The sequence below is a fragment of the Rhineura floridana genome, chromosome 4 (genome assembly GCF_030035675.1).
Source record: "Rhineura floridana isolate rRhiFlo1 chromosome 4, rRhiFlo1.hap2, whole genome shotgun sequence".
NCBI lineage: Eukaryota > Metazoa > Chordata > Lepidosauria > Squamata > Rhineuridae > Rhineura > Rhineura floridana.
In genome coordinates this window covers 96,272,886-96,293,723 of record NC_084483.1, presented here as the reverse complement: position 1 = coordinate 96,293,723, position 20,838 = coordinate 96,272,886, and the positions used below count along the sequence as shown (strand labels likewise).

General features: G+C 41.9%; 1 protein-coding gene and 1 long non-coding RNA gene across 2 annotated transcripts in view; both read right to left on the bottom strand.

The window, feature by feature from the left end:
• Positions 1-5,640: 5,640 nt before the first annotated feature.
• Positions 5,641-10,737, bottom strand: PKIB (cAMP-dependent protein kinase inhibitor beta). The gene is made up of 3 exons (XM_061626083.1): positions 10,734-10,737; positions 7,836-7,997; positions 5,641-7,438 (listed from the first exon to the last, which is right to left on the bottom strand). The coding sequence occupies exons 1-3, from the start codon at positions 10,735-10,737 to the stop codon at positions 7,359-7,361; spliced, it is 246 nt and encodes an 81-aa protein (XP_061482067.1). The 3' UTR covers positions 5,641-7,358.
• A 4,671-nt stretch (positions 10,738-15,408) lies between these two features.
• Positions 15,409-20,838, bottom strand: part of LOC133383296 (uncharacterized) — a 56,227-nt gene continuing 50,797 nt past the window's right edge. The window contains exons 2-3 of the long non-coding RNA XR_009762234.1: positions 16,168-16,290; positions 15,409-15,519 (exon numbers count right to left, since the gene is read on the bottom strand). This is a non-coding gene — a long non-coding RNA (uncharacterized LOC133383296). The remainder of the gene's footprint in view (positions 15,520-16,167; positions 16,291-20,838) is intronic.

The following is a 20,838-nucleotide window of genomic DNA, read 5'->3' as shown; positions in this document are numbered from 1 at the left end:
GCCTGTTCCTGGAAGCATGCAAAAAGTAAACATACATCAAAACAGTAATCTCATGCTGAACTTTGTGGTAGTCTATCATAATTACACTAAGGGCTGTAAACATTCCTGTTCAGATCAGTGCTGTTTGTGGGGAGGGAGCAGAGGAATTGGCCTGCAATCAAGCTCCTTCCCCCAATTATGCCATAAACTGGCCTCACATCTTGTGAGCAGCCCACTGCTAGCTAGGAGGACATGATAGAGTACAGCTGAATTATATTGAAGTATGCTTCACAAATGCAGGGTATTTCTGATGCCTTCTGAATGTATGAAAAGGGGGCTATGATGGTCCGAGGAAAAGAATGCAGGACAAAAAATGTCTAGATAGTGGAAGGCAGCTGGAAAACATTTGGGCCAGAATCTAACACACTGTGAAATTGTGTGAAACTAAGGGGCTTGGATTTTCCTAATACACATGAGTCCTCCAAGCTATACAGCAATCTGCTTTGAAAGCTAAAAGAGCAATCATATAGAGGTTAGGAGCAGTTTCTTGGTGAAGAAAATGCTGGCTCACGCTGGCCAGGGCAAAAAGTGAAAAGCTGCTTTTTTTTTTCCCCTGCCAGTACGGACAGGTTTCCTCAACTCATTTTCCTTCTATTGACAATAATGAGGGGAATGGGGTTGAAATTGAGTATGCCAGCTCCAGGGCTGGTGTGGTTTATTGCCAATTTGGGGGCATGTTTGGGGGACAGGATAGGTTTGGATCCTGCAGATCCAAGGTGTCCTCTGATCTGCCCCCAACATAGCCTTTTGCAGTTTCTACAGCCACCAAAGCCTTGACAGTGGTGAAGCAATGGCAGTGGGGGTTTCCACCACCATAACAAGACTTCTAACTATGGGGCCCTCTCTCCAATTGTGGAGAGTTCCATGGCATGCTAATCTGCTCAGGCTTCAGGCTTGTGTTCTGCTCAATTGGCAACAACAGTCAAAGAAAATGATTTGATAGGAATGGATGTGTGGGCATGTGACAGATGCAGAAGGGCTTGAATGACCAGCATTTTCTATTTTTGTTTATTTTATTTATTCATTCGATTTATATCCCGCCCTGCCTCCCAGTAGGAGACCAGGGCGTTTTCTAAGCAACCACCACTAACAGAACTTGCAAAGATCACATAACAGACCAAGGACAAGGTGATGCTTTACTTCATCATCCCTCCTCCAAACCAATCTCATTTGAAGACATAAACTCCTTTGAAGAGGTGCTTTCAGCACTAAACAGCTGATTGGCACTGGGAGTGTCCCTTCAGAGAGGGTCCCTGTAACTCCCATCAGCTGACTGTGAATTACAAGGAACCCGTTTGAAATTTCTGTGAAAAGAAAATGATCCTTAAAACTGAGCATTTCCTTTCTGCAGAGAAAGTGGTTTGAATTCAAAGCACTTCCTCTAGTGCTTTGAATGCGAGCTGTTTCCTCCAGCCCCCTTCGTGGCACTAGGGAGCTCCCAAACTAAAATTAAAACTCCATAGTGCAGCTGATCCCAGCAGATTGTTGGGGCTTTGACTGTACAGGGCTCTCTTCAAGTATGAACAATCAGCTGACTGGCAGTGTTTAAATAGAAGATGGTATTCAACTAATATGTCCTGTCAGTGCAAGGATTTCTGCTTGTGCAATGGGACTTCTCTCCTCCCCCCGCACACACCCCGCACCCTCCCTAAATCTGCTCTAGATGGTTGGGAGAACCCCTAGAACAGATTTAAGGGGCATGCAGGGGGAGTAGAGGGGAGGAAGTCCCTTTTGCAAGTGGAAATCTTTGTGCTGATGGGACCATGACTCACTACTAACCCAGAGAGCTCTGCACTGTGCTTTGAAGCCCCAACAAACAGCTGATAGTTGGGGCTTCAAAGCACCTTGCAAATGGCCTTGCAGCTGCTGATCAACTGACCAACAGTGCCTGCAAATCCCTTTTTGGCCCAGCTGTAACTTTACCTGCCTCACACCTGATAACTTATATGACATGAGGTATAGGGCAGATGGACGCAGTTTTGCCACAATGGTCTGGTGGACCAAATAGGGAGGCGAGAAGTTTCCCATCCCTTGACTAAACATCTGCCTACCAGCAGTAAGTCAGTCAACATTTCCAATGGAGGATTTCAGTGAAAGGAAGACAGGCAGACAGAATCTACAAAACCATTTCATGAAAAGGCCTGGTCAGGAAGGTGTGCTCTGATTCTTGAAAACCATCATGTGCGTTTCATTACGTTTCGGAAAAAAGAAAGGAAACAGACTGCCTTCAAGTCAATTACGACTTATGGCTGTCATGAACCTGTAAATTTGTTAACCTGGTTTTTCTGTAACATGGGTCAGATACAGGGAATTGTGGGAGTTACATCTTGGAAGGAGACAGGCCTCTATGAGAGGAAAATTTTAGGTTTCATTTCCAGCTGCAAGCAGTTGGGAGGCCTGAACAGAAACACCTGAAACATCTCTGCTAATCTGTTGGGAGCCTGGTACTCAAGGCCATGCAGGCCTGAGAAGGTTGAGATCAAAGATGGAAGGGTGGTCTGCAAGGCGCGAAAAAGTGAAGAAACTTCGGGAATAGGATTGCATCAGAAAGCTCCTGATTGGTTAATTCATCCTGAACCATTGTGTGCCTTTTTTCTTAAGTATAGGGGTTGTGACCCATAGTTTATGTTCCCCTCTGGACATTCTACTGGACATTCCCCTGGGGTGTTCTTGGGATACCTATATGGGGTTCCACTGCTTCTTACCAACCTGATGCTATGCTCTCTGAGGAGAGATGAGATTTACCAACAACTACCTCTTCAGTAAGTAGAACAGGCTAGTTAGTTTATTATTTTCTGTTGTGTGTTGAACTCTCTTATATTATACCTAAACCCCTGGTTGGGTGTGGTTTTGTTTCGCTGCTATGTGTATATTAATTGTGCACTTATATTTTTAATAAAGCTACTTCTTGTTAATCTGGTGTATTCATTGAGTGAAGGGTGTTTCTGAATCCAGCACCTTGACCACTGACCACAAACTACCAAGAGTAAAAGCAGGGAATGTACTTTGGTTTTACCAGAGGTTTCTGGACAAGGAGTGTTTGTTTGGCTCTTGTCTTTGTTGAACCTTGGTTTACCTATTTCTGGGCTCTGAGTTCCCCTAGCTCAGAGCTGAACCAATGAAGGGGTGGTGGCAGCCTATCTTCTACCTTGCAGGGTTGGTGTTGGTTTGCACAGCCTTGGCAAGGGGAATTTGGTGATTGGGTTCCAGATCAATTGCCCAAGGTGAGGGAATTGGGTCTGAAGCATGTATCCCGTGGCTCTTGGGGGCTCGAGGCCATGACAATGGCAGCCCTATGAATAGGGTTTTCATGGTAAGCAGTATTCAGAGGGGGTTTACCATTGCCTCCCTCTGAGGCTGAGAGGCAGTGATGGGCCCAAGGTCACCTAGTGAGCTTCATAGCTGCATGGGGATTCGAGCCCTGCTCTCCCAGCTCATAGTCCAACATCTTAACCACTACACCACACTGGCTCTCTCATTACAATTTACTGCATTATCTTTTCACATGCTTTCTGGAAAGATAGATGAATTCAAAGAAATGCTTGCTTTTTACAGAAACCGAAGGCACAACTAAAACAGATCCCAGGAGAGAGTAATGTGATAATCTCAAGATACCCCAAACAAATTGATGCATCTTGATTGACCTGTGGGGTTGACATTATTCATATTATATATATTTCTCTGTGTATTTTAGAATACTAGCCTAAAGGTAAATTTTTACCCTTTTCCTATTTGCCACATTGCTGAGAGTTCAACTTCAGTTGTTCCTAGTTATTTGTCTAGGTGTAAAAAGCACCTCAAAGGAGCTCTGCGTGTGCATGTTTGTTTTTGAACATGGCATACTTGGTATATCTATGGAACCTATGGTGGTTTGGTTGGCAGCAACCAGTGGAAAGGGTTTTTCTGTGTTGGCCCAAATTCTCTAATGATCTCCCCTCCCAACAAAGGCAGGCATCAACAATGTTTCAGTGTCTCCTAAAAACATATTTGTGTTCTCAAGTATTTAATTTCTGTGCATTGTTGCAATTTCTCTCTCTCTACCTACCTAAATCATTACCTGCATTTTAAATGGAATTATGATTTTAATATGTTATTTTAAAACCTTTGTACACCTCCTTGGGACCAACGTGGGAGGCTGTATAAAAATCTCTTAGCTGTGTAGCATTCTCTACAACTCCAGGGTGTTAAGTGTGTTACTAGTTTGTATGTTTACTATCAAGTGGAAGGGCCGTAGCTCAGTGGTAGAACATTTGTTTTGCATGCAGAAGGTCCCAGGTTCAATCCCTGGCATCTCCAGGTAGGGCTGGAAGGACCCCATCTGAAATTCTGGACAGTTGCTACCAGTCAGTGTAATGATTCTGAGCTAGATGGACCAATGGTCTGAAGCAGCTTCCTATGATTGTAAGTGATAATGCACTAGGCATATGAGCTTCTGTGTGGCATGAAGCACTGTGCAGAGAGGAAAAGTAGCACTTATGGTATATTGACAGACCTATGTCCAAGACAGGTTCTATTCCGTAAAAGGCCAGGTAGTGTAAGCCCTATTAATTTCAGTTGAAGGCGTAGAAGAGACCAGTCTGCAGGACACTAAACAGTAGCATTATTTATTTCAAATGGGTGCAGAGCGCCACCTTGTGCTTGCAGCAAGCAATACCAACATACCATCTGTTCTGTGGAGCACTTCCTCTTATCTTGGCTCAGTGAGGCATTAACTGTGGAAACAATAAAGTAAAGACCTTGCAGGATGATGTCTGTATTTTACAATATAAGGCACCGTATTTGTACATTCCAGTTTATGGCATTTAACCTTGGAAAATAGATGTAGAAACAATAGCTGATATCCAGGGTATCTGATTAAATTACATTGCATTAGTCTGAAGATGTGAGGAAATATAACCTTTCGGAATGAATTTTAGGGAAGTATTATCAGAACAGGAAGAGACACATTAGCTATCACTATCAATCCCCCCCTTTTTAAAGCAAATCAACAAATGGAGGACACAGAGGTAGGCTGCATCATATGGTACAAATTGTTTCAGTGCATGCTGAGGGATGAATACATCATCCATGGGATGAAAGAGGAAGGAGGAACCTGTCCTTATCACAATGTTGTCTGGCAGCAAATACAAAGGAATACTGGAGCTGCATGAAACAATGCAATCTGCATATCAGGAGAGTGGTTAGCAGAGCCCTGCCTGGGTGCAGGTCTATGATGCCATAGACCTCCTAACAAGTGAGAAAATTCTGCTTTGCAGAATGCCAGTTGAAAAGCCTGTTATAACAAGCAATTGCTATGTATTAAGTGTATTCATTCTAGCTAATGGCCAAACTTTCCCTTAAGATGACACTTAGCAGAGAAGGATGGGGCATATCTTACCTGTTTCTAATTTCTATGATAATTTTGTATGATGCTGATATACTACATGTGGAAACAATAGCAATTCCTGGCACAATTGCACCAACCCATTACACTTTGCAAAAGTAGAGTTGAATATTACCCCATCAAAAATATATATTGTTATTGGTGCAAGAATCCATACAGTTGGGCATTCAAAATCGCTGTATAAATAATACATGCAGTATATTTTAAATAATACAACCTTTATTATAAAACATGAATCAATCCTTTGGTACAGGCAAAATATATTATCAGGAAGAAAATGCTTTAAACAATGATTTTCACAGCATCAATTATGAGCCAATAAATCCACATCCTAACTCAAATGAAAAGTTTGTGTCCTTGGGTCTTATGAAGACACAAGGAAAACATAGACAAAAAAACAAACCCGAGATAACCAATTTCATTTTTCATGTTCAAATAAAACAGAAGTTAAAATCAATTACAAATGCCACTAGTTTACTTTAGAAACCTATGGACGTGCAGAACGTTGAAATCACTGCAGAAGTTATACTTGAGAAAGGGGAGCACAGAATGCACTCAAAAGGATTTTAAAATCCTAAGTGATCTCGATGTATCATGACATTTTGAAGGCGTGAGGAAAGAACAATTTTCATTCTAGGTAGAGTTCAAGCTTCAAAAGGGCTTCATGGGGTTACAGACAGATGACATTCTATTTCCTCCAAACATCCTACTATGTCAAAAATAAACTAGCATTAATACAGCCTCAGATTCTGTATTAAATTAAACTTTGATGTGTGGGAGGGGGAGAGAAAAGGTTACTTTAGCAATCAAGAAAGGAGGGTTTTTCAAGACAGTAGCACAATACACATACAACTGAAACAGAAACCTTTCCTCTGTTTCAGGAATAGTCCCCCCACCCTATGTTCCTAACAGTCAGTGCACAATATTATCTTGCTAGGATACTCCCACCAGCCCATTGCAATTGCTTTCTGGAACATGTTTCCCATCAGCCTATTGCCATTGCGACTGCTGTGTGAAATATGGTTGCATGAGAGTCACTGGACATCTACCAAATTTGTTCCCACAATGCCCTTCCAAGTGTCCCCATCTCTAAAATATGGTGTGAACATGTTGTACAATTAATTTTCTACAGATCTCTGCCTGAGATCCTGGAAAAGTCGCTACCCATCCAAGTAGATAATAACTGAGCTAGATGGACAAAGAGTCTGACCTGGTGTAAGGCAGCTTTCTATGTTACATATTTGTTACACTTTTAGAGTGTAGTGCTCCTGCTTGTTGGACTCCTGAAGTGCTGCGAGGAAAGATCTCATGGATCTCTTAACATCAACAAAGCCATCTCCCACACCCCCTGCATCAGTGTCCTGCCTTTTTATACTTTTAGAAATTTATAGTTAATTCTGGGCTTTGTGCTCTCCTTTCCCACCCTGGAGCTCACATCTCTCAGGATTCCTTTTAAAGTTTTTTTTTAAAGCCTCGACCAAGCTACGTCGCTGCAGCAAGGTGAACCCTACATATGTTTCATTAGTCCACTGTGCAATGGGCTTTCAATCAGGGCTAGACATTTTTGTGTTAAAAATAAACACAAAGGTTTTATATATTTATCATCTGAAAAGGCCCCAAGAGAGCAACCTAACAGCAGTGGGTATTCTTGGTTGCTAAATTGGATTATTTACACTGTCCCAACAGGTTATGCTGGAGCTGATTTTAGTACAGGACTGAGAATGATTCTAAAACTTTACATGCATTCTGAAGATATTGGCTGTTGACTACTGCGCCTAAATAATTTGTTGTTTGATGGATTACGTAACACCACTGAACCCCTGCAACAGCTTCTTATTCATGTCAGCCAGCTATAGGTATTGTGTATTTCAGAGTCTTGCACACGCTGGGAGTGAAATCTGTTGGTAATCACCAGAAACCAACTATATTATAAATATTAGGAATCCATGCTCTTTCCTTCTGTTTCTTGATTTTCCATTGTGGTATCGGAGGATGTTTCTCCACCTTCAGCTCCATCTAAAGAGATGTGTAGATGAGAAACAACATATTAGAAGCACCTGAACAGTTTGGTCAAAAGGTTCAGTTCATTAGGAGGTTCAGTGAAAACAATTTTGAGTTACAAATGGATAAGTTAATATTGGACTACACAGAATTCAGAGAATTTATGAGGTCCTACTGTAAAGCTTTGGATAATGGAGACAGTATGTTAATTTGATCGTGCAGAAAAAACCATGTATATATTATGCAATGCGTGAAAGGTAGCATGCTACTGCTTTTGTTGTTGTGGAGTTATAAACTGGAATAGCTATTGAGTCCTTCTGGTATCACATAAAATTGGTAGAGTCACTACTTAGGGAAATAATAAAACCCTTAATCAAGTAAATGTAACTTCTCAATAATTTGTATACATTACCTTCAGACATTGAGAGCTCAGCTAATTTGTGTGGTAGGTCTGATGTTCCAGCTCCAGCTGAAGAACCCAAAATGTCTGGCAAGGCATTTCGGCGGCCAGCCCTTCCAGATGCTGCAAAATCTGTAACCACAGGCTCCACATCAGTCATCTCTGACTTCTTTCCTCATAGCAATATCTACTGAAAAATACAGAGAGTAAAAAGTAGATCCTCAGCTTCTATAATCTAGAATCTGAACACAAAGTAATCCTGTTATTTAACAGAAGAAGGTAGCTTGTCTTTTGAAAACCAAAATATCAACTGGTTGAAAGGAGCACTGAACCAGTTGTTCCTCAGTAAATATCAGAGGTTTCAACACACTGATGCTGCAATTTTATCCCAAGAATCTATTTCATGTTATCCTCCTTCACTCTCCATTTATTCTTCAGTCACCAATACTGACCAAGCATAATAGAAAACTCTATGCATTCGTGAATATTACAAAGAGAAGCATCCACAGATTTTCATATCTTTGAATGGACTATTTCGTTTCATATATTTTGTGGGTAGTTTGTGCACTGTTTAAGTTGGAAAGAAAACCTCCCCCAAATTTTGAAAGATCTGCAAAACAGAAAGCTCTATTTCAAATGTATGTCACAGAGACTGCTAGCTGTATGTGACAGAAGAAAATAGATACAAATGTTATGTTATATGAATAAGACATTCACAGTATGGTTATGGTAACTTCTCTTATCAAGTGGCAGGGAACTTGTGTCCCTCCAGATGTTGGTGGACTCCAACTTCCATCAGCCCCAGCCAGATTTGCTAGCAGTCAGGGATGATGGGCCCCAGACGTTCACCACCCCTGAACTATGGCAGGAATGCCCAATCATTTCTAGAGCCTGTCCCATGGTTGCTATTCCCCATAACAGAGCTAGCAATGTGGTTGCTCAAGCGCTGAAGCACACTTGTGCAGATTTGATTCCATTAATTGGGAAGAATGCAGCCTTAGAAAGGAGATTGGATGCTAAGACTGGGCACATGGATCTATAAGGGGAGTTATCATCAGAAAGAATACGTGAGATAGCATGGATTTAGGCAATACAGCTCTAATCTAAATTTCTCTCCAGGGTGCCCATTTGATGGGTCTTTCTGGATCAGCCCTAGCCGTGACAAGTATAATCCCTTAGGACCGATTCCCTGATAGATAAGAAAGTTGTACTGAAAACCCAGCTTTTAGAGTTCATTTAAAATGAAAAATAATTGTACAGACTGATTCAGCTCTCTCTCTGGATATATGACAAGACCCAGCTGTATATAGCATCACCTAGATTTTAAGGTGGAGAAGTAAGTAGCACACGTATAAGCTTCTTCGCACAATATCTGATCATTCAGCTAAGTTTCACAGGACTGCTCTAGTCACAGGAAGAATTCCATAACTACATGAACATATTTTTATCATTTGACCTTAATAAGGAAATGGAGTTTATGCACTCAAAATAATATCAACAAATACTTTGTGTAGCTGAAAACAAGCTATGAGCCAGCAAAGGATTTGGTTGCAAATTCTGGCTTATGTAAACTCTTATGTTGCAATCTGATGCACACTTATTCAGAAGCAAGCCCCACTGTGTTTCACTGGGTTTACTCCTAGGTAAATGTGTATAGTTGGAAGGGGCCTATAAGACCATTGAGTCCAACCCCCTGATCAATGCAGGAATCCAAGTTAAAGCATACTTGACAGGTGGCTGTCCAGCTGCCTCTTGAATGCCTCCAGTGTTTCAGAGTCCACCACCTCCCTAGGAAACTGGTTCCACTGTTGTACTGCTCTAACAGTTAGGAAGTTTTCCTGATGTTCAGCTGAAATCTGACTTCCTGTAACTTGAACCAGCCCAGGCCTTGACAAACATAATCCTTTAGGATTGATTCCTAAGATTCTTTTAGGATTGAATTCTATACCCACTTGCCTGGGGCTAGGGATGGAAGGACCTATCAATTCTGATTATCTTAGTTTCTAATTTTTCCAATCTTAAATTCAGCTCTCCATATTTCTACAGCAATTTGCATTTTTTTAAAAAAAAAATTAAAATTCTTCAGTATGTTAGTGCACATTTTTTCTAACACATTTTTGCATGCGGTTTTTAAAAATGTACACATTTTTGCAAGCACTTTTCCCTAATATTATGCATTTTTATGTTATTTTCATGAATATATTCATTTTTATGCACACTTTTCCCTAATCTCTGCATTTTGTAAATATTGCTTGGTTGGAGAATTGCATCACAAAGTTTTGATAAGTGTCAATTTCGAAGGATGGCTGTGTTCTCATAATGTTTCAGGAAGTGTGATTTGGCCTAAATATGAACTGAATCAAATTTCTCCCCATCCTACCTGGAAGTAAGCCTCATGAACACTCTGGGACTTACTTCTGAACAATTCAACAAGAAAAACAAAAGCATTCTAAAACAGTAGAAACCATGCTAAAACACAGTTACAGTTGAAACATTAAAAGCTTTGGGTTGCCAGGAATAGTCCCCTTCAGTCATCAAGCTCCTGGGTAAACAAGAATGCTTCCAAATTCTCCTGAAAGTCAACAGTGATGGAGACAGACGCACCTCACTGGTAAGGGCATTCCACAAAAGAGGAGCATCCTCTGAAAAGGCCTTGTCATGGACCAGTGCCAACCAGGCAACACCATCTTCTGTAACAGGACCACCAATAAGGCCTTGCTTACCAATTGTAGGATCCAAGATGGTTGATACTAAGGAAGGCACTCTTTTATATCCTTGGATCCCAAACCATTTAAGGTCTTATATGCTAGGACTAACACCCTGAATTTCCAGACTGCATTCCTGTTCCTCAGGAGAGCACAACCCCTCCCAGAATGGGCTGTACACCTAAGTCCCAGACACAAGACTCACCCATCCATAGCACTTCTGTCTTATCAGGATTCAGCCTCCGTTTATTGGCCTCATCCAGCCCATCAATGCCTCCAAACACCAGGTGCAACACCTTCACAGCCTTTTCTGATTCAGATGGACTGGAGAAGTGAGAGCTGCATGTCATCAGCATACTGATGACACCATTCTCCAAATGGTGCTCCACCGTGCTCCAAATCCCCCGGATACTCCTTTTTTTCATTTGTTTTGTGGAACCTTCTCATTTTTGACAGTTTATCAAATCCCCGGATGACAACTCCCCATGGTTTCATATAGAAAAAGGAGCCAGAATGGACCCTTTTGGGACCTCACAGCCCCAAAGCCATGGAACTCAGCAATAACCTCTTAGTACTACTTTCTGGTAGTGGCCCTACAGGTAGGAGCACAACCACTGCAATACAGTACCTCCAACTCCCATCCTCTTCAGTCACTCCAGGACTGAAGGGTCAACAGTGTTAAAAGCTATTGAGAGGTCAAGGAGAACCAACAGGGTCATATGGTCACTGTCCCGATAAAAGTCAATTCTGAATCTAGCTGCCCAGCTGAAAGCAAAGTTAGGGAAAAGACAGAACTGTATTTATATCCCCACCTCTCAACAGGTGATTGGTGCAGCCAGAGCTGATGGCACCAACCCAGTTCCAGCAGAGACAATCAAGATGCAGATCATGGCGACAAAAGACTTTAAATTGGCCTAATCAGTCACAGTTAAAAATTAACTAATAAGGAAACCATTTTTAAAAGAATTGATAATTTGTGTGGAATAATGGTGGTTTGGGAATTGGACAAGTCAAAGCCAAACTAAAGAAGGAACCTGTAAATGTTGCAGTTACTACTACTACTACTACTACTACTACTACTACTACTGCTGCTGCTGCTGCTACTATTATTATTAGTGCTCAACATTCTCACGGGAGAAAGGAACAGAGAGGCTGTAAATAGAATCAGGAAGTCACAAGATTCTACTCAGGATCTTTCTTTGCTATACAGCTGTTAACATTTGGCCACTGATGTCACAGTAGTATGTGTTTCCTTTCTGGATTGTATCGGTCAACTTGTGGTCACATTTTATTCTGTTTGACTGCAGTGGGGAAGTTCTTGTTTCATTCTTGCTAGTTTTGTCTCTGTATACAAGTTGCTGGGTTGTATTCATGTCCTGCTTACAGAGTTCCCATAGGCATCTATTTGGTCCCTGTGAGAACAGGATGCTGGACTTAATGGATCTTTGGTCTGATTTTATTTGGCTCAGACAAACTTATAAATATTCAGTGTTATTCTTAGAGATTTTTTGGTTTCTCACAATTACAAAAAGATTATGCTGAGCATAATCAGACAATCTTCAAAATCATATGTCAGTTAAGGTTACTGAGGCTGAAATCCTGTACCCACTTACCTGGGAGTAAGCCCCGCTGAACTCAGTGGGACTTCCTTCTGAGTAGACATGCATAGGATTGTGCTGTAATATATCTTTTAAAGCCTTCAGCCACTTAAGTCACAAATACAGAGTACTTTGTATTTGTCTTTGGGATATCAGACCTTTGGTACACATCAGAACAAAGAACGTCTTCAAAAAAACCTAGAACTAAGATCTTCACTGCCAAGTTCTGAGCCATAAAAATGTAGGTTCACCTTCAGTTGAAAAAATTATCCATCTTTCAGGAGTCTTTGTCACAAAGTCATTTCTCTTTTTGCAGAGTATCAGGCCCAAGAGGAGCTTTAAAATTATCAAGCATTGCGTATCTGGGAAAAGTGTTTACCCTATTGGGTAAGATTTAAAATAAAACTTATGAAATCGGAGCATGATAAGCTTGTAAATATTATTTGCCTGAACCCCCACTGATGATTCATATGAGACTGGCATTAACAAAACAATTAAACCTAGTACAAGCTCACCCAGCTGTGGCTCAAAATTTTTGGCAGGATTACAATAATGGGAGTGAGATTGCTTATTCTTTATTTGCACCATGTCAGCAGCTTATCCTCATTGCTGGCTTAATTGGGTAAAATGAGTCACCGAATTCATTTCAAGCAAGTAACAAAAATCTCTTGAGCATCATTGCTTTGGTCCATCTTGGGATGGAACACTGTTCATAGTGGATGGGAGTAAAGAGTTTGCCCATGAAGTTTTGAAAGTATGTGCTCATCTCACATATAGTAGTAGTAATGTAGTAGTAATGGGGGATTTCAATTATACCAATATCTGTTGGGAGACAAATTCTGCCAAGCACGGCCCCTCCAAGAAATTTCTGACTTGTGTTGGAGATAACTTCCTCCTACAGAAAGTGGAGAAAGCAACCAGAGGATCAGCTATCCTGGACTTGATTCTAACCAATAGAGATTATTTGGTGGATGAAGTGGCAGTTACGGGAACTCTGGGAGAAAGTGACCACACCATACTTGAATTCTTGATTTTAACAGAAGCAAAAGCTGAGAGTAGCTATACTCATACCCTGGACTTCAGGAAAGCTGATTTTAATAAACTCAGAACGATTGTAAGTATGGTTCCATGGCAAGCGACCCTAACGAGAAAAGGAGTCCAAGATGGGTGGGAATGTCTAAAAAATGAAATTCTAAAAGCGCAATGGCAACCAATTCCAAAAAGGAAAAAAGGGGGGAAACAACAAAAAGCTTGGAGATGACCTGAAAACAAAAAATGACACATACAGGAAGTGGAAAGAAGGCCAGGCCACAAAGGAACAGTACAGGACGGTATCATGGAATTGCAGGGATGGTGTCAGGAAGGCTAAAGCTGAGAATGAGCTGAGGTTAGCGAGGGATGCTAAAAGCAACAAAAAAGCCTTCTTCAGGTATGTCCATAGTAAAAGATAGAGAAATGAAATGGTGGCACAGCTACTCAATGAGGAAGGCAAAATGATAAAAGATGACAAAGAAAAGGCAGAAGTCCTCAATTCCTACTTTGGCTCAGTCTTCCCCCAAAAAAGGATCTGTGACTCTCCCAGGAAACATGAAGTAGAAAGGGCAGGATTGGAGCTTGAGATTGATAGACGAATGGTCAAGGAATAACTAATCACTTTGAACGAGTTCAAATTGGCAGGGCCCGATAAACTGCATCCTAGAGTATTGAAGGAACTGGCTGAAGAACTCTCAGAATCACTGTCTATTATCTTTGCAAAAACATGGAGGAATGGTGAAGTGCCAGATGACTGAAGGAGAGCTAATATTGTCCCTATCTTCAAAAAAGGCAAAAAGGAGGAACCGGGGAACTACAGACCAGTCAGCCTAACATCAATCCCTGGAAAAACTCTGGAGCAGATTATAAAGCAGTCAGTCTGTAAGCACCTTGAAAACAATGCTGTGATTACTAGGAGCCAACATGGATTTATGAAAAACAAATCCTGCCAAACTAATCTTATATCAGTTTTTGATCAGGTAACCTCCCTTGTAGACTGTGGGAATGCTGTGGACATAATATACCTTGACTTCAGCAAAGCTTTTGACAAAGTGCCCCATGATATTCTGATTAGCAAACTAGCTAAATGTGGGCTGGATGGAACAACTATCAGGTGGATTCACATTTGGCTCCAGAATTGTACTGAAAGAGTGTTTATCAATGGTTCCTTCTCAAACTTGGCAGAAGTAACGAGTGGGGTACCACAGGGCTAGGTCCTGGGCCCAGTGCTCTTCAACATTTTTATTAACGGCTTGGATGAGGAGGTAGACAGCACGCTTATCAAATTTGCAGATGATACAAAATTGGGGGCATAGCTAATACCATGGAAGACAGAAACAAAATTCAAAGGGACCTTGATAAGCTGGAGCATTGGGCTGAAAAGAGAATGCAATTCAACAGGGATAAATGCAAAGTTCTACACTTAGGAAAAAGAAACCAAATGCACAGTTATAAGATGGGGGATACTTGGCTCAGCAGAACAACATGTGAGAAGGATCTTGCAATTGTCGTTGATCACAAGCTGAATATGAGCCAACAGTGTGATGTGGCTGCAAAAAAGGCAAATGCTATTTTAGGGTGCATTAACAGAAGTATAGTTTCCAAATCGCGTGAAGTACTCATTCCTCTCTGTTCAGCACTGGTTAGGCCTCATCTTGAATACTACATCCAGTTCTGGTCTCTGCACTTCAGGAAGGATGCAGACAAACTGGAACAGGGCAACAAGGATGATCAGGGGACTGGAAACAAAGCCCTATGAGGAGAGACTGAAAGAACTGGGCATGTTTAGCCTGGACAAGAGAAGACTAAGGGGAGATATGATAGCACTCTTCAGTACATGAAAGGTTGTCACACAGAGGAGGGCCGGGATCTCTACTTGATCGTCCCAGAGTGCAGGACACGGAATAATGGGCTCAAGTTGCAGGAAGCCAGATTTCGACTGGACATCAGGAAAAACTTCCTAACTGTTAGAGCCATACGACAATGGAATCAATTACCTAGAGAGGTAGGGGGCTCTCCGACACTGGAGGCATTCAAGAGGCAGCTGGACAGCCATCTGTCGGGAATGCTTTGATTTGGATTCCTGCATTGAGCAGGGGGTTGGACTTGATGTCCTTATAGACCCCTTCCAACTCCACTATTCTATGATTCACCCCCCCTCCATTATGATGACGTTTTGACATATATTTTCATTTGTTTCCCTCTCCTCCACTATTCTGCTCTGAATGCAAGGCTCATACTCACAAGTGCATAGAACTGCTGGGGACAGAGATTTATGCAGACACACACCAACACTTCACCTGGGAAACAGTTCCTCGGGAACTGTCACGGAGCTCAATTGCTTCCACTCAACACAGGATGCTGAAAAGATTTAAAACATCACAACTTGCTGTTTTTAGATTGTTCCCGTCCCTTCTGAAACATTCTCACTTGGTTGTAAAGATGACTTAGTTTCCGCTCCCTTAAAGAGAAGGCATGTGCCAAGGCCTGGGCTGAGGCAAAAGGGCTAGGGCATCATTTCAGATTCCTTTGGGGTGGAGGGTAGGAGGGAAAAATTCTCAGCATAGTTTTAAGGCTTGCTCTTGTATACATACTAATAATTGAATATATTATTTCATATATTCAAAATTAAATTGTATTATAAAAACATCTGTTATGATCATTCCCCCTCCCCCAGTCATGATAACCATAGCAATGAAACCAGTATAGGCTAGTCACCTACTCCTACTTTTTTTCTTAAAGGGGGTTGTGCTTTTGGACAGGCATACCTGGTAAAATTGGGACAATTTACCTTAGTGGTGCATCACAAAAGAGCTGTACACAGTGGCAACACTCTATAGCTGCTGTGACTTTTAAAACAATTATAATTATTTCCTGGGTGATGTACAATCCAGGCATTATATATGGGGGTGGGGCGCACACACTCACGCATGCACACACACAGAGAGAGAGAGAGATGTGTGTAAAAAAACCTCTTTTGATCGTTATAACAGCTACATGGAGCTTTACCTTAGAGCTCTCCGTGGTTTAGGGGCATGCTGGTTGAGGCTTGATAGGAGTTGTAGTCCAAAACATCTGGAGGATTTCAGGATGGCAGAGGCTGGCTTAGAGCATCTAAATTTGGTGTTGCACCTAAATTAGCCCAAGAGATAAATTAACACCTCTTTATTTCAGCCGAGTCTCTGAGTGTACTTATACAGACCATACCAGCAGCACTATTTGTAATTTGGCAGTCCTGGTTCTGGGACAAGCTGCTAACATACATGTATAATGACCCACAGTAAATTGGATATTGCAGAGTAAAAGCCAGAGCCAATTGCCTCAAGTGAATGCTAGGGAACTTCTCTTTTTCCTCTTGCACCAAATAAACCTTTCAAAGACAACATATAGCTCGAAACCCCAAAAGAGGCAGACTCCTCCACAGAATCGTTGTGGGTGGTGATACCAAGCCCCAGGAGGGACTTAATACTGGGAACGATCTATCGTCCCCCTGATCAAAATGCTCAGGGAGACCTTGAGATGAGATATGAAATTGAGGAAGCATCCAAACTAGGAAATGTGGTAGTAATGGGTGACTTCAACTACCCGGACATAGACTGGCTGCATATGTGTTCCAGTCATGACAAAGAAGCAAAGTTTCTAGATATTTTAAATGACTATTCCCTAGATCAGTTGGTCATGGAACCGACCAGAGGGACGGCAACCCTGGACTTAATCCTCAGTGGGGACCGGGACCTGGTGCAAGATGTAAGTGTTGTTGAACCGATTGGGAGCAGTGACCACAGTGCTATTAAATTAAACATACATGTAACTGGCCAATTGCCAAGAAAATCCAACACGGTCACATTTGACTTCAAAAGAGGAAACTTCACAAAAATGAGGGGATTGGTAAAAAGAAAGCTGAAAAAAAGTCCAGAGGGTCACATCACTCGAAAATGCTTGGAAGTTGTTTCAAAACACTATATTAGAAGCTCAACTGGAGTGCATACCGCAGATCAGAAAAGGTACCGCCAGGGCCAAGAAGATGCCAGCATGGTGAACGAGCAAAGTCAAGGAAGCTCTTAGAGGCAAAAAGTCTTCCTTCAGAAAATGGAAGTCTTGTCCGAATGAAGAAAATAAAAAAGAACACAAACTCTGGCAAAAGAAATACAAGAAGACAATAAGGGATGCTAAAAAAGATTTTGAGGAGCACATTGCTAAGAACATAAAAACCAACAACAAAAAATTCTATAAATACATTCAAAGCAGGAGACCATCTAGGGAGACAATTGGACCCTTGGATGATAAGGGAGTCAAAGGTGTACTAAAGAACGATAAGGAGATTGCAGAGAAGCTAAATGAATTCTTTGCATCTGTCTTCACAGTGGAAGATATAGGGCAGATCCCTGAACCTGAACTAACATTTGCAGGAAGGGATTCTGAGGAACTGAGACAAATAGTGGTAACGAGAGAGGAAGTTCTAAGCTTAATGGACAATATAAAAACTGACAAATCACCGGGCCCGGATGGCATCCACCCGAGAGTTCTCAAAGAACTCAAAGGTGAAATTGCTGATCTGCTAACTAAAATATGTAACTTGTCCCTCGGGTCCTCCTCCGTGCCTGAGGACTGGAAAGTGGCAAATGTAACGCCAATCTTCAAAAAGGGATCCAGAGGGGATCCCGGAAATTACAGGCCAGTTAGCTTAACTTCTGTCCCTGGAAAACTGGTAGAAAGTATTATTAAAGCTAGATTAACTAAGCACATAGAAGAACAAGCCTTGCTGAAGCAGAGCCAGCATGGCTTCTGCAAGGGAAAGTCCTGTCTCAGTAACCTATTAGAATTCTTTGAGAGTGTCAACAAGCATATAGATAGAGGTGATCCAGTGGACATAGTGTACTTAGACTTTCAGAAAGCGTTTGACAAGGTACCTCACCAAAGGCTTCTGAGGAAGCTTAGCAGTCATGGAATAAGAGGAGAGGTCCTCTTGTGGATAAGGAATTGGTTAAGAAGCAGAAAGCAGAGAGTAGGAATAAACGGACAGTTCTCCCAATGGAGGGCTGTAGAAAGTGGAGTCCCTCAAGGATCGGTATTGGGACCTGTACTTTTCAACTTGTTCATTAATGACCTAGAATTAGGAGTGAGCAGTGAAGTGGCCAAGTTTGCTGACGACACTAAATTGTTCAGGGTTGTTAAAACAAAAAGGGATTGCGAAGAGCTCGAAAAAGACCTCTCCAAACTGAGTGAATGGGCGGAAAAATGGCAAATGCAATTCAATATAAACAAGTGTAAAATTATGCATAGTGGAGCAAAAAATCTGAATTTCACATATACGCTCATGGGGTCTGAACTGGCGGTGACCGACCAGGAGAGAGACCTCGGGGTTGTAGTGGACAGCACGATGAAAATGTCGACCCAGTGTGCGGCAGCTGTGAAAAAGGCAAATTCCATGCTAGCAATAATTAGGAAAGGTATTGAAAATAAAACAGCCGATATCATAATGCCGTTGTATAAATCTATGGTGCGGCCCCATTTGGAATACTGTGCACAGTTCTGGTCGCCTCATCTCAAAAAGGATATTATAGAGTTGGAAAAGGTTCAGAAGAGGGCAACCAGAATGATCAAGGGGATGGAGCGACTCCCTTACGAGGAAAGGTTGCAGCATTTGGGGCTTTTTAGTTTAGAGAAAAGGCAGGTCAGAGGAGACATGATAGAAGTGTATAAAATTATGCATGGCATTGAGAAAGTGGATAGAGAAAAGTTCTTCTCCCTCTCTCATAATACTAGAACTCGTGGACATTCAAAGAAGCTGAATGTTGGAAGATTCAGGACAGACAAAAGGAAGTACTTCTTTACTCAGCGCATAGTTAAACTATGGAATTTGCTCCCACAAGATGCAGTAATGGCCACCAGCTTGGATGGCTTTAAAAGAAGATTAGACAAATTCATGGAGGACAGGGCTATCAATGGCTACTAGCCATGATGGCTCTGCTCTGCCACCCTAGTCAGAGGCAGCATGCTTCTGAAAACCAGTTGCTGGAAGCCTCAGGAGGGGAGAGTGTTCTTGCACTCGGGTCCTGCTTGCAGGCTTCCCCCAGGCACCTGGTTGGCCACTGTGAGAACAGGATGCTGGACTAGATGGGCCACTGGCCTGATCCAGCAGGCTCTTCTTATGTTCTTATGTTCTTAACTGTACCAGTAGAGTAGAAAACAATAAATTCACACTCTGCTTCTCCTTTCTAATGGGGCTAAGGCCTATCCCTAGGATACATCTATGCCAAGGAAGCTTTGCCATGTCAAGGCACTATTTAGGAACGTCTGAAATGTCTTGTGCAAAGATAAATGTACAATCCCTCAGTGATTCCTAAACATCAAAGGGCAATGTGACTCACAGAAACGCATGACAGATTTGCAAATTGTTATGTGTTTAGTCAAATCCAAACACAGAAGCCTGACAATATCTCATTCCCAAAATCACTCACTTAAACACACAAAAGTCTACTGATGGTTTAACTGGAATATTCTACACATGTTTACTTAGAAGTACGTTCCACTGAGTTCAAGGAGATTTACTTCCAGGTGAGTGTGAATAGCACTGCAGTCGAAAGGAGCAAGGCATCATCCTGCTTTCTCTACTTCAGAGGTAGCACAGCCAATGACCGGGGATGATGGGAGTTGTAGTTCAGCCACATCTAGAAGGCCAAAGGCTCCCCACACCTGCTCAAGATTAACAAATGACTAAACATCAGCAGTTTCCTCCATAGCAACAAAATTAGATACTACATTATTAGATACTACAACCAGAGCTTCGGCTATGGGGCGGTATATAAATGTAATAAATAAATAAACTTAGTGATAACTACTCAGATAGGGATGGGGAACATTTTTCAGCATGAGGATCGCATTCCCTTCTGGGGGCCACATGCCAGTGATGGGTGGGGCCAGAGGTAAAAGTGGGCAGAGTACAGTGGATTAGTTCCATTACACTCCGCAATCTGTGTTCCATCCAGGCAAGCAAGAAGTATTCTCAGAACACAGGGACACACTCCAGCCAAGCAAAAACAGGGCTTGTGGCCTAGGGAACAGTCCCAAAGGCCAGATAGGGCTGCCTGGAGGGCTGTATTTGCCCTCAAGCCTGAGGTTTCCCATCCCTGCGCTAGGAGATCAACAGATTTCTCTCTATGTACTCAATAAGAACACAGAGAGAAATTATTCTAAGACGACAGCCATTTCACTGATTTGCACTATAGTATGCACAGATTCCTTATTAGTCCTGGAATAAAAATCTTATTTGAGCCATGTCAGCTATGAAGATCTGAAAAACAAACAGACTGAAGCCAGTGCAAGCTTTGGAGGTCCTGGGGCAAGATGCATTCAGTGGGCCCTTTCCCCCTCTTGGATTCTGTTGCCACTCTTCATAGCCTTCTGCTACATTTTACCATTTGTTTTCCCCCCCAGGTATAGTACAAGTACTCATCACATATCATCTTAACTCTTTATGCGCTCTTCTAATACAAATCTTCAGCGTCATCTCCATAATGTTTTCCTGCTTTAATGATTTAAATTAAATTATAAACAGAAGATCTGACTCACAGTAGGGTGACTCAGCATAAAATTTGATTTGAAATGCATTCCCTATTCAAAATAAGCTCAATCCCCACTGTGTCTATCCAGAACCTGGTAATTGGAGTTAAACATCTC